Source organism: Spodoptera frugiperda, chromosome 1, assembly GCF_023101765.2.
Source record: "Spodoptera frugiperda isolate SF20-4 chromosome 1, AGI-APGP_CSIRO_Sfru_2.0, whole genome shotgun sequence".
Classification (NCBI taxonomy): Eukaryota; Metazoa; Arthropoda; class Insecta; order Lepidoptera; family Noctuidae; genus Spodoptera; species Spodoptera frugiperda.
In genome coordinates this window covers 9,459,088-9,474,921 of record NC_064212.1, presented here as the reverse complement: position 1 = coordinate 9,474,921, position 15,834 = coordinate 9,459,088, and the positions used below count along the sequence as shown (strand labels likewise).

General features: G+C 37.4%; 2 protein-coding genes across 7 annotated transcripts; one reads left to right on the top strand and one right to left on the bottom strand.

Moving 5' to 3' along the window:
* The first annotated feature begins 206 nt into the window (after positions 1-206).
* LOC118273722 (protein Mo25) lies at positions 207-3,149 on the top strand. Of its 2 annotated transcripts, none has more exons than XM_035590829.2 (7): positions 207-366; positions 589-774; positions 866-982; positions 1,067-1,209; positions 1,373-1,541; positions 1,742-2,011; positions 2,099-3,149. In XM_035590829.2, exons 2-7 carry the CDS (start codon positions 646-648, stop codon positions 2,276-2,278), a joined length of 1,008 nt encoding a protein of 335 aa, XP_035446722.1. In that variant the 5' UTR covers positions 207-366; positions 589-645; the 3' UTR covers positions 2,279-3,149. The 2 variants fall into 2 exon arrangements, with proteins under 2 accessions (XP_035446722.1, XP_035446723.1); XM_035590830.2 differs by having other exon boundaries at positions 290-463.
* A 996-nt stretch (positions 3,150-4,145) lies between these two features.
* LOC118273721 (uncharacterized) lies at positions 4,146-14,446 on the bottom strand. 5 transcript variants are annotated; one of them, XM_035590823.2, is made up of 14 exons: positions 14,281-14,446; positions 13,786-13,829; positions 13,160-13,363; positions 13,021-13,079; positions 12,299-12,485; positions 12,032-12,204; positions 11,439-11,766; positions 11,222-11,321; positions 10,888-10,999; positions 7,690-10,783; positions 7,111-7,321; positions 6,897-7,025; positions 6,626-6,817; positions 4,146-6,455 (listed from the first exon to the last, which is right to left on the bottom strand). In XM_035590823.2, exons 3-14 carry the CDS (start codon positions 13,352-13,354, stop codon positions 6,301-6,303), a joined length of 4,935 nt encoding a protein of 1,644 aa, XP_035446716.2. In that variant the 5' UTR covers positions 13,355-13,363; positions 13,786-13,829; positions 14,281-14,446; the 3' UTR covers positions 4,146-6,300. The 5 variants fall into 5 exon arrangements, with proteins under 5 accessions (XP_035446716.2, XP_035446721.2, XP_035446719.2 ...); XM_035590828.2 differs by having other exon boundaries at positions 10,888-10,996; XM_035590826.2 differs by having other exon boundaries at positions 13,160-13,358.
* Positions 14,447-15,834: the final 1,388 nt, after the last annotated feature.

The window sequence follows — 15,834 nt, the reverse complement described above, 5'->3', positions numbered from 1 at the left end:
TTGGTATCAGGTTAGCTCAGAAAACTGCGTAATCCTTCACTTAATTTTAATTTCCATACACATTACACAATAACGTAAAAATAGTACTTACTATTTTAAATTTTATCGGACATTCCGTTACTAAAATGATTGATAAATCATTAATTGCATGATGCATGAGAACGACGGATAGTTTGTCGTTCGTAGTCGTAGTTATAGTAGCGTCAAGCATTTTGTGCATACAGCCAACCTATGTACAACATACGAGAATATTATCTTCACTTTTGACTTTTTTATAGATTGGCAAGACAGATTTCTATTGACATCACAGCTGTTCGTTTCGTGTGGTCTGTCTTGCTAGGGAAAATTGTAATAATTAATCAGAAAGTGAGTTATATTTAGTATTATTCGTGGATTTATCATCAATCTAAGTAAAATTAAATCAAATTGAACATTGTTTTATAGTTCAGTGTCTTCACGCCAGGTCGGCAAACGTTTTATAAATTTGACAAATTTCGTTTCTCCTGCATTCTCGTGAAATATCAAGAACAATCGCATAAAATACTTGATTTTGTGTTAATATTATACGCATTGGTTCGTTGGTTACAGGTACAATCTTATGTAGACAGTATTGCTTAGATCATCTGTCTATTTTATCGAAAGAATATGCCTCTTTTTGGTAAGTCTCAAAAGAGCCCAGCGGAGCTTGTGAGATCATTGAAAGATGCAGTTACTGCTTTAGAAAGGGGTGATAAGAAAGCCGAAAAAGCTCAAGAAGATGTAAGCAAAAATCTGGTAAGTTATTTTGTTGCTGAACAATGATTGGTGTTCTTTTATTAGATTGTAACTAAGTGGACAATTTTAAGTGTTGATTTTGTGTCAATAGGTTTTGATAAAGAACATGCTATATGGCACTTCCGACGCCGAACCACAAACGGATATCATAGTAGCACAGTTAGCTCAGGAACTGTACAACACTAACTTGCTCCTACTTCTCATCCAGGTATCAGATAATTGAATATAAAATCAATATTTATTGTCAAGTGATGTATTATCATATTTAATGAGTCATGTTATTTGTCTATAGAATCTAAACCGCATTGACTTTGAAGGCAAGAAGGATGTTGCCCAAGTGTTCAACAATGTGCTTAGACGTCAGATTGGTACCAGATCTCCCACAGTTGAGTACATATGCACCAAGCCTGAGATACTGTTTACTTTGATGTCTGGGTGGGTAAATGTTTTTAACTAATTTATGACCCTTTTCCTTGTTGTTTACCATTTATAGTTCAATTTAAAAACTTATAATGTGTTTGTTGATCAAAGCAATAATACTTTTATTAACTAAGACTACAAGATCAAATAAAATATTGTTTCAATGCATGTTTTCCAGGTATGAACATCAGGAGATAGCATCCAACTGTGGAACAATGCTACGAGAGTGTGCCCGATATGAGGCTTTGGCTAAAATAATGTTGTATTCAGATGATTTTTACAATTTCTTCCGTTATGTAGAAGTTTCCACTTTTGATATTGCCTCAGATGCCTTTTCTACTTTTAAGGTTGGTTTTACTTGTATATTTTAATCAATTAACTATTGCAATGGTAAAGTACTACAAAAATCTGCATAGCACATACAACAAGAATTGGCAATGTGCCCATAATAGATTATTCATGTACCTACCTTATGATTGCTGCTTATAATTATGAGTAAGATTGGAAATGTTGGAAAAACATTAAATTTTATATTTATATTTTCCAGGAATTGCTAACGCGACATAAAATGTTGTGTGCTGAGTTTCTAGAAACAAACTATGATAAAGTGTTCAGTCATTATCAGCGACTGCTCAATTCTGAGAACTATGTAACTCGACGGCAGAGCCTGAAGCTGTTGGGAGAACTGTTACTGGACCGCCACAACTTCTCTATAATGACACGTTACATCACCAACCCTGATAATCTTAAGCTTATGATGAATATGCTGAAAGAGAAGTCACGTAACATTCAGTTTGAGGCTTTCCATGTTTTTAAGGTAATTATTAAGCTGGTGTTAAATGAACATTTCTTGTAATCATGTGATTGAAGAACAGTATTTGATATAAAATTGTTACTGTTTCAGGTATTTGTAGCCAACCCTAATAAACCTAAACCAATATTGGATATTTTGCTAAGGAATCAAGACAAATTGGTAGACTTCCTCACCAAATTCCACACAGATCGTTCTGAGGATGAGCAGTTCAATGATGAGAAGGCTTACCTTATAAAGCAAATTAAAGAACTCAAGCCTTCGGAACACTAACACTTATTGCATTTCATTAAATCGCCACTTCCTCCTCAGAAAGAAGTTAGTTATAGATGCTATTATATTTAAATGCTTCTAAGTCACCAGAGGGTGTTGTGCGGCGCCGCTATGACACAAGGTTCAGTAATAAACATTGGAAATCTAAATAGATTTTACATTTGGTCTGTGATGAGTCAGGGAAAGTATATTTGTGCTACGAGCAAATTAACATTTTTAATAAACAATTGTAGGAATTAGTGTTACTTATGGTTTGACTTATATCTTTTGTAAGTTGTTAAAACCATTTTTAGTTTTTATGACGTGTTTAGTGACAGCTTCGGAGTCACAATCGAAATATTTATCTTTATATTTTGTCACATTAGTCTGCAAGTTCCCTAAGTTTTTATATTATCTTCGGTTAATGACTAAAATAATACAGGTAAACATGATCTTTGAAGGAGATTTGTATATATGACATTTTAAATTGGAGCGTTTTGTAATGTTTATTTTTTGTATTTAAATCAATATCAGAAGTATAAATTGTTGAACATGAAGGAAAATATATTTTATATTGTATATGTATATCATTCTTATCAGTATTGGTTTTAATTACATCAAGAAATATTATCATTATTTACTTTGAACATTAAACTATACTCTTATTGTCTTTAACTCATTTGTTTCATGTCTAGTATTAATTCATTTGATTTAATACATGTTCGCTAAATTTACACAGGTATATTTTTATTGAATAATATTTATAGATAGGTAACATAAGTTTTCAAAATTTCTGTATCATATTTTAATGTATAATTATTATTTTGTCAGCATCATTAATGCAATTACATTCTATAGAAACGGAATAAATACAATATTTATATCATTCTCATTTATTTTTTCTATACAAATGATAAACTTAGAACCCCTTTACAGGATGGAAGCTGGGATGAAATGAAACACTTCTGTTGTCTATTAGGACTTTATTAGACACATGAAGGATCTGTACACAGAATCTTATTTAAAAAACTGTACATTGTATTTTAAATCTATTCTTACAAATTATCACAAAATGTTTGAAGAAATAAAAATATTTACAGAAAAGGTCAGACAGTTTATCCGTCGAATAGGATGACTACGTTTTTGTGAAACAGGACTAAGATAGTATAGTAAGATATATAATTGAGAGACCCTACAAGGTAACTGATATGTAGAATAGAATAGAATAGAGAAGTTCGCAAGAAGAATAGATATTATATTTATTGCAATATTTAGTTTCTTGTTTTAGTCTTAGCATGTGTTAGGATAGACTAGGTTTCATATTAGTATACATTTGCCACTAGCTGTCGTACTCAGTCATTTAATGATAACTTAAAACTATTCCTTAGTAACAATTTTGTTCCGAAAACAATTGCTAAGGACCTAAGGACTGGGTTAAGTAACCATTAAATTACTCTGAGTATGGCAGTAAGAGTAGCAAACATAGTGGAAATAGTGTTAAAAGTATAGTACATATTGCACCAAATAAAGATTAGTTAGAAGATTCTATATAGACTTTGTGAATAATATATTAGAATAGATTTTCATCTACCATCAATATAAGAAAAAAAAATGAGTGATGATTGAAAATGTTAGATTTAGACAAAACAAGAAGAAAGTATTGCAGGGAAATAACTATTTCGCAGATATCTTGAACTGAAGTTAGTAAAGTATTTTTCTATGGTGAAACCATAAATAAGACTGCAAAGATTTTTAATTCATATCAATATAATATGTTCACTTGAAGAATGAAACGTAATTTGTGATTCCTCATTATGAAGTATCAGTGTGTTTAGTCTACCGGAGTTCAGGTAGTTAGGGCATGGGGAAATAATTAAAACATTCAGTATATGGTATGTACGTTCAATGTATTGAAAAGTGAATATATTAAATATTAAGTGTTTACTAACATAGAATGTTTTTATCAGTTGTTACTAAGTATTTAGCAATGGTAAACTTCATTGTCTCCTTTAGACTTGACCTGAAAAAACTTCGTCATACAAAATAAAAATATAAAGGTAAGTACAACATTGTAAACATTTAGGTTTATTAGAAACCCTAATAATCTCACTAACACGATAAATAAACAACGAGTCATAGAGTAGTCACAAAACCAGGAGATTACTAGGCTACGAGAATGACCTACGTCGACATAATACTAAGGGCCAGTTTCACTACTCCTTGATAATTTTGACTAGCAGATAATTTCAAATTGTGTTCTATGCGTTAAGTAGATTGTGGCTACCCAGAGTTAGTGAAACCAGCCTCAAATTCATGAAAGTTAAGTCAATATTATTATACATACAACTACAATCACATAGCATATAAGTGAGTAACTTTATCATTAAGTATTCCAAGCTCTCTTCTCCCTGCTGATTGTGTGTAAAGCTGACGATAACTTATTACTTATGTCAGACATAGGAAATCAAACTCTGTTGCCAAACTATCTGTACCTACTTTGCTTTACCATCGTTAAAACTTCGACAAGGTTTGTATAGCCATACAAATGGTGTCAGATTCCATGTTTTTGCTCCCAATCCCAACTAAGGTTAGTCCTATTGTTTCATTCTATTGTATTTTCTCGGCGGGAGTTATAACAGAAGAATGTAAGTACCACCAAATAAAAACAACTAATGTGAGTACATTAAATTAATGGGACGATAATATATCGACTTGCATTAGTCAAGTAGTTTCAAATTCCGTTTTGGCATCAAACACAAGGTTTCAAAATAATGTGCCTAGATAAACACCAGTGATGGCTTTAAATGCATGTTGGGCTCCAAATGTTGTAGTAAACATATTACATATTAATATAATACAAGTCAAAATTTTAAAATAAATAATTTTATCATAAATATCCCACTTCAAGTTTTACACTTGTCAACTACCCATCATACCCTGGTTGAATCGATCATCAGTCTATAACGCGGGTGAATCAGTCTCAGACTTTAGGCTTCTTCAATCCGGACACCTTGTATTGACATTATATCATATTCTCATCGAAATCTCTGGAATAGTTAATTCTGAGTATATTACTTAAACCGGATCGGGTAGAGCTAGCCTTAAGTCTAAGATGTTTTATAAACTGTTTAAAATTAAAATAAATATGTTTAACTAAAGAAAGAAATGGCGGATTATAATTAGGACCGAAAAAGCTCCTTTATTTAACTTAAATATGGCGCCGCGCCAGAATTTCATTATAATATAAGAAATGGAAGAACTGAAAACACACTACCTTCGGATGAACAACGAAAAAAAAAGATCTGCTCTGTTACAATAGTGAAACATGATTTCATTTAGATTTGAAATGGAATTTAATAAATGAACATAAATAATTTTACATCGAAATCTCGAAGGTAGTGAATAACAATAACACAAACGATATATAGGTACCTATGTAAAAGGGATAAAGTCTTAAAAAATATATAATAAGTGTTACGAATTATAGAATTCAGGTTTACTAAGAATAAATATCTAAAGACTGGCGACGAATCTAACTTTCAATCAAGTATTACGAGTCACACGCATCGATATACATTTATAATCTAAACATTATGAATGCGTTAAGTAATACAAGCATTGAAGTTATAACTATAATTTGGAACAATAACCATAACAATTAGTTTTGAGTTACCTATCACACCACATACATTTCTTGCGCAATCAGTTCCAATCCAATAATTCACGAGATCAATTACAATTTATTTAGAATATTGGTATTGGACTTTACAAACTATGTATTTTAAAATCGGACTAACTTTAAATGAAACAAACTGTCATAAGTTTGTCCTGATACTATTAAAGATATTTTTTCAAATACGACTTTATGCTAATTATATTATGAATTATAAACAGAAGGGAATTTAAGTAGTTATAAACATGAATAATTTGCCACAAATGCGTAAAAATTAATTTACTGAATGTCACAAAAACAGCAGTCAGTGTGGCAGTTATATACAGTGTCCAGAGTCTATGTTTGTAATCAAATGTCATGATACTTCTACTTAGCTCATTACAATGAGTTGTCCAGTGTTGTTTGCATAGACGAGCCCTTGACCCGGTTGGGGTGCCCAGCGGAGGCAATTGAGGCTAGTAAAGCCATGTTCCCAATTTTGTTCCAACTCTTTTATAGGCGACAGACCCGTGCGGCTGGAACTTTCTGTAAATTCAAACAAAATATGTATTAATGTAAAATATTACTTCAAAGGTTGGTCTTTAGTACGAAATTCAAATGAATGTGATTTTGTCGAACAAAATATATTATATCGAAAAAGAAATAATTAATTTGGGAGAGAACTGTACGGTCGTCTATGTATGGTAGGTACGTACCGAGTGGGTCGAGCTTGTATAGGAGGGCGATGACGTTGTTGCGTGCGTGGGGCGCCGTGGTGAAGCGTCGCGAGCCCAGACCCACCGCCAGGTGGCGCGCCGTGGGCGACAGCGCCACCGACACCGCGCTCTGCTCCAACACCGCCGTGTGCAGGCACTGGCCCAGCCGCGCCCACTCCAGCGAGTACACGCCTGACATGTACATATTTATTACATCCGTATTTACACTACATTGCTAGGTTCTGGCTACTGCTACTTAACAATAACTCACCAAGCCAATGATTCGTGTTCCTCAGTCTGGGCACTGGTAGGAGTGCCACCAGTAGTCTACCATCCTTGGATATGTCAATACTGGCATCATTGTGGATGCGACATCGCTGGACCACTACATTCTTGGTACCTGATAACATAAAAAAAATTAGATTATGTTAAGAACAAAGAAAAGTTAACCAGCTTATGTTTGATGCTATAATATGAAAACTTACTGTCAGATATCTCGGGCGTGTGGCCGGTAGTAAAGTCCCAAGCCTGCACGCGGTGCGAGGGTGCGGGAAGAGCTTCTGAGATGATGCCGGCGTCGAACAGTCCGGCCATGCCGGCCATGCCAGCCAGGCGCCGCGCACCCGGGCCTCCGCCCCCACCACCGCCACCGCCCCCCTCGCCGTGGCCACCTTCATCCTCCACTACCATAGCGTTCTAAGGCACAAAACGGTTCACTTAAATCAAGTTCACCACAAATTGGGATGAACCAACTAGATGACAAGTCCAAAATGCAACTTGATGTTACATAATTTCTAACATTATGTGATTGGTGTGATTAGGTGACTTTAAAATCTATACTAATATTATAAAGCTGAAGAGTTTGTTTGTTTGTTTGAACGCGCTAATCTCCGGAACTACTGGTCCGATTTGAATAATTCTTTTTGTGTTGGGTAGTGCATTTATCGAGGAAGGCTATAGGCTATAAAACATCACCAATAGGAGCCAAGCAGGGCGGGTGAAACCGCGCGGAAGTAGCTAGTATTTAATGTATTGAAAAGTTAAAAATAATAATTTTTGGTTACCTGCGCCAAAATGATGGGTTGCAGATATTCATGTATCCTGGGCAGTCGTTGGGTGCCAGGAGCATCGTTCCCGGGCAGGTCGCTCATGTGCATGAGCGGCATGGCGACATTGTTGAGTACTGTATGGAACTGGTGGCTGAGGTCGTCGCGGCCGCCGGGGTCGGCGCGCGAGGACAGGATGTGAGGCCGGAACATGGCCAGCGGGTGCCGGCCGCCGCCCTCGGCGGAGCCGCTCGGGCCTGGCGAGCGGTTGTCTGGAGGAGTGTCGCTATTGTTTGCCTGCAGAGAGAACATCTCTCGAACAGACGATGGCGTGTACAGACGTATTGTCTGTAGACGTCTAAATCTGTTTCTGGCTGCATTTCTTAATCTCATAGCCTGCATGTGAGCTATGCGTATGAAATTGACTCTGTGCTCAAACTCGTTCATCAGTTCGCTACCAGGGGATTCCTGTAGGTTACCGTTTTCTCCAGGAGGTGGTGCGTTTGAAGGTCCTGCTACGGGTTCGTTGGATGCGTCTACTCTTGGACTTCTGAATCTTGTCACGCCGGGTCGCGTGGGGAGGCTTCGCAATGCTGGTATTCTATAGTTCGAAACTGGTGGTAAAACCCTCTTTTTAATGAGAGGATGTGCAGTAGGATTAGTTCTATGCAAAGCTTTTAACCTCCTACTTTCCATATACAGATCTCTTCTGTTTCTTGCTGTTGCGGAATTGTTTCTGTTAGCTGCAGCGATTTGAACTGCAAGACGATCGCTCCATTTTTGTGAAGCTCTAGCAGTGGAGGTGGAAGTTGAGGCTTCTTGACCATTTATATTGTTATTGCTTGTTTTGACAGTCTCCGTTGTAGACGATGTAGACGGAGTCTCGGTACTGTTACTGTCAGTCTGCCGTACTCGGGTCGCTTCTGGTTCCGCGCCATTCTGTGCATTGTTAGGAGCCTGTTCGTCAGGCCCGTCTACGTTCACGTCAACATTATGGTCAACATTTTGAATGCGTACAACATCTAAGGATTCTACGCGTTGTGGTGCAGGAGCTTGGTTCGTAGCTGGCCGTCCGTTATTCCTATTAGACATAACAAGTAGGCAAGTTAACGCTAAAGCTCTTTTCAGAGTCCGCAACATGCTAATGATCAGTTGACTAAGCCCTGGTTCTTCCAGACACATCATCATCATATTGAACATGACCGACAATACCTGCATGGCTCTCATGCGTATTTCGTGGCGGGTAGCGCTTATTTCTATCGCACGCGCGAAATCTCTACGGGATCGGTTGGTGAAACGCGCTGCTATGCGGTAAGCGGTTGGATTTCGAGACCGCCTTCTAAGTTCATCCTCTGGGCGCCAGCGGAGGTTTGATTGCAATCTTCTTCTCAAGGACGGAGACGATCGCATACTCGGTGACGATCTTGTTTGAGCAGACCGTCCACCGTGCGCTGGCCTGCCTTCGGTTCCAGTGCCGGCTGAGGTGTTTCGTTCACTCTCTGTTGAAGTATTATTTGCATTGTTAGAGTTAGAGGTCGTGTTACGGCCTGAATTTCTGTCAACATCTTCGTTTCTTGCGGTAGTTCTCGGGTTTCTCGTGGTGCGTGTAAAGTTTTCTGCCATATCCGTTAACATCATACAACGATCTAGTAACGGTCTTGTGTAATAACCGGGAACAGCGTGTGTTCCTGTTTCTCTATGAAGCGTAATTATACGTCGACGTAAGGTCTCCCACATCCCGCGTAGTTCTCTCATAGTGACACGACTCCCCCGTAGCCAAAGATTTGTCAGTTGAACTGTATGTTTCTGCAGTGCATTGACGCCGCTTCTAACTTTTCTGTAAGCCTCATCCGGTGGAACTACACCACCTCTATTCCAAAAATCATCTCTACTTGTGGATGGTCTATCAGGATTAAAGCCTGGCGTACTTTGAGTACGTTGTCCTGACGGTCCAGGCGTGTCAGCTGAGGCGCTTCCGCCCTGGGCAGCACTGGTGCCACCAGTAAAGGAAGAAGTTCCAGCTGTAGTAGCTGCGAATTCAGATGGGGGCGAGGTCCCTACACCGATGGATGTGGCTCCCGCGGGTGCGGGCGAGGACGCCACGTCGGTACCTGAAGTCTCGCTTTGTGTCCGGACGCGGAACCTCGTGTTAGACAACGATACATTGATACCTCCTGATTCCCTGGATGGGCCGGGATCTCTGGTGGAACCACCGCCGCGTAACTCATCGTTTAGTTCGAATACCAGTCTGTCAGTAGGGTGTGGTAGCCTTTCGGAAGAAGTCGATGCATTTACGTGATCCCTAGGTTCATCTTCTTGAAACGTAGTATTTCTTGTCCTAAAAATATTGACTTCGGAAGACTGATCACTATCGGAATCTGAACTGGATGACAAAAATTCACGTCTCCAAGTAGAGCTGAACAAGCGCACGCGAGGACGAGCCCTCCTCGCAGCCCCGGCGTCGCCGTCGTCGGAGTGAGCGCGCGCCCCCGCCCCGCGCCGCGGCATGTTGCGCTCCACGGCCGCCATAGTCGACAGCGACATGTTCGTTATTAAGTTTAACAACCTTGTTCCAGAGTCACGGAGAATATCGCGGATCAAGTCAAGACTTTCGTTAATAGTTTGTGCGTCGACTGGCGCTGTCTGGGGACTCATCTGTGTGGATGAGTTAGTCATTGTTGGCCTCTGAGTAGAAGTACCTGATGTTGAAGGTTGGCTATCAGCCAATGTACTAGACTGGAATGATCTGCGAGGTACAAACGGCAATGAAGAAGGACTACCTGCTGCTGTTGTTGGATCATTTTGAGTAGTTTCGTTATGTTGTACCGGAGTAAAGTTTCTTCGGCGCAGTGAAAAATCACGTCCCAGAGAGGATCCTCGAGATGAGGTGAAAATACTAGTGCGCGAAGTATTCGTGGAATTGGAAGCAGGCATTTCTGTAAAAGTTACTCTGGTCGGTCTCGGGGTCCCGTTAGATGAAGAGAAAGGATTTGGTAACAGCCTGGGGCTCTCGAACTCCATAGATCTTTGTGATCGATCAGAGTTCAAAGGTTGGAAGGCGGACGATCGTGATCCAAACGAAGAACGCTCTTGATTTGTTGAAGTTGTATTTCTGAAATATTTTTTAGCATGATTAAATTATATTATTATTTTACACTTACAAGATGTTGTATGTTTGTATCAACTATTTGCCTAATTAATATAATAGTAAAATACCTTTGGGGGTTGCTATCAATTGACAACACCTCTAAGTTTAGTAGGCGACTGTTCTCTCCGTCACCAGTTTCTACTGGGTCCTGGCTGCGAGACGTGCTAGGACCCGGCTCTGCTGAAATAACGAATTATTATTATATGGGATATAAGAATTATGGATTATTAAAATAACCGATTTTTAAGAATATTAATTACTATATATCTGAAAATGGACAACTGACACGTAATATCACTATGATAACCAAGGTTTTAATTACTAATGGCAACCCTTTGGCATACTGTTTGGATTGTTTGACCTCTTAGATTGTGACGATTATAGTTATTTCAAATGATTTACCATCGTTTGGAGCAGTGTAGCTACGCTGAGGTCGTGTGTATCCCCCTCCTGAGCTGTTGACTCCAACATCAGTTTCCATAGGATCTGTGCCTCGATCAGTCTGAAATCATAACATAATACTATTAATAGGATAAATCTAGAAATTAAAGCTGATTTAGGTACCTATTAAGCTAAATTAGTAACTACAAATAATATTAAAAAGATTTGTATACATTACCGTATTGGGTGGTGGAGGAGTGTTGGTTAATCGATGGCGTACCATGAAAAGTCTCTGATAATTCCGCACTAAACTGTCATATCTTTGTACCAAGTTTTGGTAAGAGTTCACAATCATATCCTGTGCAGAGCCATTGCTCTCCTGCTGGCGACTGGTTCCCGGACTCTCGTCCGAGTCATCTCTTCTAGGGTTATTATTATTTGGGTTGTTTGTCGGACCCACGGGAGGATTTTGTGCCGCCGTAGAGTTGTTGATAGGCCCGCCTGAACAAGCCCACAGTGATATACCAGTGATAAGCTTGTACCCAAGAGCGTCAAAAGCCACATATCTGAAAGACACAAGCTAAGAAGAATGCATAATATTTATTACCAGTGAAATGCTAACCACCTTTAACTTTTACTATAGATGATATGAAATCGCATAATATTTTGTATTCTTTCTTCGTTTTAATTACATATCTATGTAATAAAAAGCGTAACTTATCAATTTTGATAAGAAACTATTATTAATTTTGCTAATAAAATATAATTTCATTATAAAAACAATGTGGCTGCATATTAGGGCTACGCCTCACTTATTTTTCAGTTACATACCTCACTTTTTCATTAACATTATTAGTACACACTTTGGTGAAAGGAGCGGGTTGGCTCCAGTCCCAAAAGTATAACTCATTGTATGTAGCTATGACCAGCAGTTGTTCCCGGGGATGGAAAGCAATCGAGGCTATGACGGTTTCGTTGCGAACATTCCAGACTTCACTGCCGCCCTGTAACATACACACACATTATAATTGATAACAAATTTCTCTCTTTTACTTATAAAATTAATTTGCAACATAAATACATAAGTATAAAACTCACACTTGCAATATCCCATACTCTGACTTGTCCTCCGAGGCATCCGGAGCCTATGAGCAAGGGGTGTGACGGATGGAAGGCAATGCACCACGGAGTACGAGGGTGTCCTCTCAGTATCCGCACATGTTTGCCACTAGCCAGCTCAGACACATACACATTATGGTTCCCATGTGTCGATGCTACTTTTGTACTAAAAACAAATAACCATATTGCAATGAGCAATCATTAAATACCTACTAAAATCTAAGTTGAATGAGTAAATGGTTTAATCTTTTCGAGGAAAACCATAGTTAAATTGACTAATGTTAGGATTTATTTTAATAACAGTTTAAATTAACATTAGTATATTTATTAATAGAGACAGATCTCACATTAACAGCCTATAAGTGGCCACTGCTAACCAAAGGCCTCTTCTTGCAGTTTTAGCATTAATCACCACACTAGCTCAATGCAGGTTGGTGATTTCAAATTTATAATCAGAAATTATAAACCCAGGTTTTCTCACAATGTTTTCCTTCATCATTAGTAAGTAGTATTTAAATAATCTTCGAAAGTACATATAATTCAAAAAGAGGTACATTGGTAGGTTTTGAACCCGTACCATCATTCTTGAGAAACAGGAATCTTAAACTTTCGGACCACCACAACACAAGACAGATCTAATAAGATGTAAATATGAAGAAATGGGTACAGAATGTATTAACTATTAGAAACAATAAACTTACCCATCTGGACTAAAAACCATTAAAAATGTAGATCTGGGGTAGCCAGGTAAGTCACAGCTCTGAAAATAGAATACTAGTTATACAGACCATTCTTTATAATCAACAGTATAACAAATACTAATAAGGAATGGAATCATACCCTTATTTGAAGGGGTTTCTGCACGAGTATGTCCTCAGCCATATTTTCAAGCACAGCCTTGTTGTTAGGGCAGTTTGGAGGGTTGATACCTCTCTCCCTCCACTGCCAGCTCCGAGCAATGTTGCCAACATTTGGCATTTCGTCAATAGTTTCATTCTTACATCCCAGCCATTCATTATCTATAACTGGGTCCATTGCCCTATGCTACAAAAACAAAAGTTATCAGAAATAATCTGTGACACAATAACCAAAAATATCAAAAATAAAAATGTATACCAAACTGTTGTATGAATGTGTAGGTAAGTACCATTTATGTATTTCCTTTATAACAATTTGATTTAGAGATTTTATTTTATGAAATTCTAATAAGTAATAGGTTAAGTAGTTTGAATTTTTAATATTAAATTTATTGTGGCATTCCGTGTTCATTAAACTCCTGTTGCGTATGTTAGAGAGAACTGTGTAAGTGCATCTGTACTTATACAATGATTGATATCAATATTGAGCTACTTGCTTCACTTGTTTATCACCAACTGATATACATTGTTTTGTTTTTAAAGAGATAGTTTTAACTTGATAAAATAAAAATAACAAATGTGTAAAAGCATGTGTAAGGTGTGATTTACCTTTTATTTTATGTGATCATCGAACAAAATTGGCTGTAGTAGGTCTGAAAACAAAACGGACGTAATTTCAGCGAATAACGCTTTGTAATGCAACAACATACATGTAAACATACATTTTGGTTGGCACATAGTATAGCCATGTAATGCTTGTTAGATCAAACAGTGAAAATATCTTATGTAACACAGTAAATGAGTGTACCAATTATACATTTCTTGTAAGATTGCAACTAAAGTTGATTAGTGTCGTCTGTCACGTACCTATCGTATCACGATTATACATAAAAGTACCTACCATACTAAATGACCGGAGTGAGCCATGTTGAAAATTGACAACATGTTATTTCATCCGATTATTTGGCCAAAATACGACTCAATCATAATTTAAAATCACACACACCTTTATTTTTGTTTTATATTTCATGCAGATTAAGTAAAAATGTTGTATACAATACACATTTTCTGCGCATACATAGAATGCAAAAACAACGTATTTACCTTATACATTGTGCCAAAGGAAAAATATATATAAAAACTGTTACAAATGTAATAAATTTAGATAATATTACTTAGTTATCGCCACAATTTAAGTACTATCTACGCTTTTAGGTCTCAAAAATCCATAACAGAAACAATCCAACAGCACCAGCTGCGAACTGTCAAAATTGAGGAAACGAGCACAGATAAACAATAATCAACCAGCTGCAATTTAAAAAGTCAACAGAATCATATTCTCGTGTAGCATACCAATAGTCTATTATTCAATCAGTTTTAAACTGGTGTGCACGTTTGCTCTGAAAAATAGCTTTTATAATTTTTTTCAACGTTCTTGTTTAATACATTGAAATATGAAACCAGTATAATGTTTAAAACAATATATAATCTTCTCACATATTTTTTCAACCTACAAATTAAAGTTTTTTGTATGTGAACTTGCCTTGTGGTGAGGACAAAATTAATACAACATACAAATACATGTAGGTACCTACTTACTTTATTTTTGTGGGAGGAAATCATTTAATGACTCCTCCCGCCTTGGGCGAGGCCAGAGGGAATGTCAGCCTTTTGCTGACTAAAAACCACCGCGTTCCTACTCCTGCTTTTCGAGTCGGAGCACCTTGAACCTGCTGGGCAGTTCGCAGCTCAGGTACCTACCTACTGAGGTCCATGTTCTTCCTGTAGGTATCGTATGGTATAACCATTCCTATATTAAAAACCGATTAACGGATTACACATAAATATTGGTGATACAGGGTTTTATATAGCTGAAGTGTAGGAAGGTAATCTCCACTGAAGTGATTTTTGGCCTTTTGAGGAGTGATGTGATTACAAGAGAAGTGGAAATTATTGAAGAAGGCAATGCAAACCTAGCAATATTGTGATCACCAGATGGCACTAGCGTTGTGTAAGAATCTGTGAATTTCGCTGAAGTTTAAAAAAAAATCTGGTAGATACACTAGTCGTTTATTTATTTGGTGACTGATCTTATTTTGCAATTAAAATGGATTGAAATTCCCAGCGTAGGACAACAGTTCGGAAGTAATTCTAATTGATATAATCTTAATTTTAATTTACTACCTTGAGATAGGTTTCAGAAAAAACTATTTTTCTTAATAAATAGATAATTATTTAATTGATACCTAAAAATTGGTTATTTGATAGACATGTGGTAACTAACATAGGTAGGTGCTATCAACATTTTATATGATTGAGGGAAACAAGGTCACATTAATTAATTCAATTGCAGCAAGGATTACATTGCACGTGTATGCTGTATACCTGTCGCTAACGTGTATAGGTAGGAGTAAGTACTTGGGCGGGGTTAATGTTCTTAACGGTCTACTGTAAGGACGCCTGTTAATCCCATCTTCCATGAATAACAAAACGATATGTCCGTTGCTTTAATCTCAGGATTACGACCACTGCTATGATATTTAATAAGCGGGGAGTTAACAATCATGGTCTATTTCGTGGTTGACTGATTGTGGGTACGGCACATTGTAGGGGGTTGAGTTATCAGTAGTCTTTACTTATTAAGCGTTAATGAATAAA

Coding starts and splice junctions, on each gene's coding strand:
- LOC118273721 (XM_035590823.2), bottom strand. CDS start 13,354: ATGGACCCAGTTATAGATAATGAATGGCTGGGATGTAAGAATGAAACT. Junction 7,026..7,110: donor CACGCCCGAGATATCTGACA/GTAAGTTTTCAT, acceptor TTATGTTATCAG/GTACCAAGAATGTAGTGGTC. Junction 6,456..6,625: donor ATACAAGCTCGACCCACTCG/GTACGTACCTAC, acceptor TTGAATTTACAG/AAAGTTCCAGCCGCACGGGT.
- LOC118273722 (XM_035590829.2), top strand. CDS start 646: ATGCCTCTTTTTGGTAAGTCTCAAAAGAGCCCAGCGGAGCTTGTGAGA. Junction 983..1,066: donor TGCTCCTACTTCTCATCCAG/GTATCAGATAAT, acceptor ATTTGTCTATAG/AATCTAAACCGCATTGACTT. Junction 1,210..1,372: donor CTGTTTACTTTGATGTCTGG/GTGGGTAAATGT, acceptor CATGTTTTCCAG/GTATGAACATCAGGAGATAG.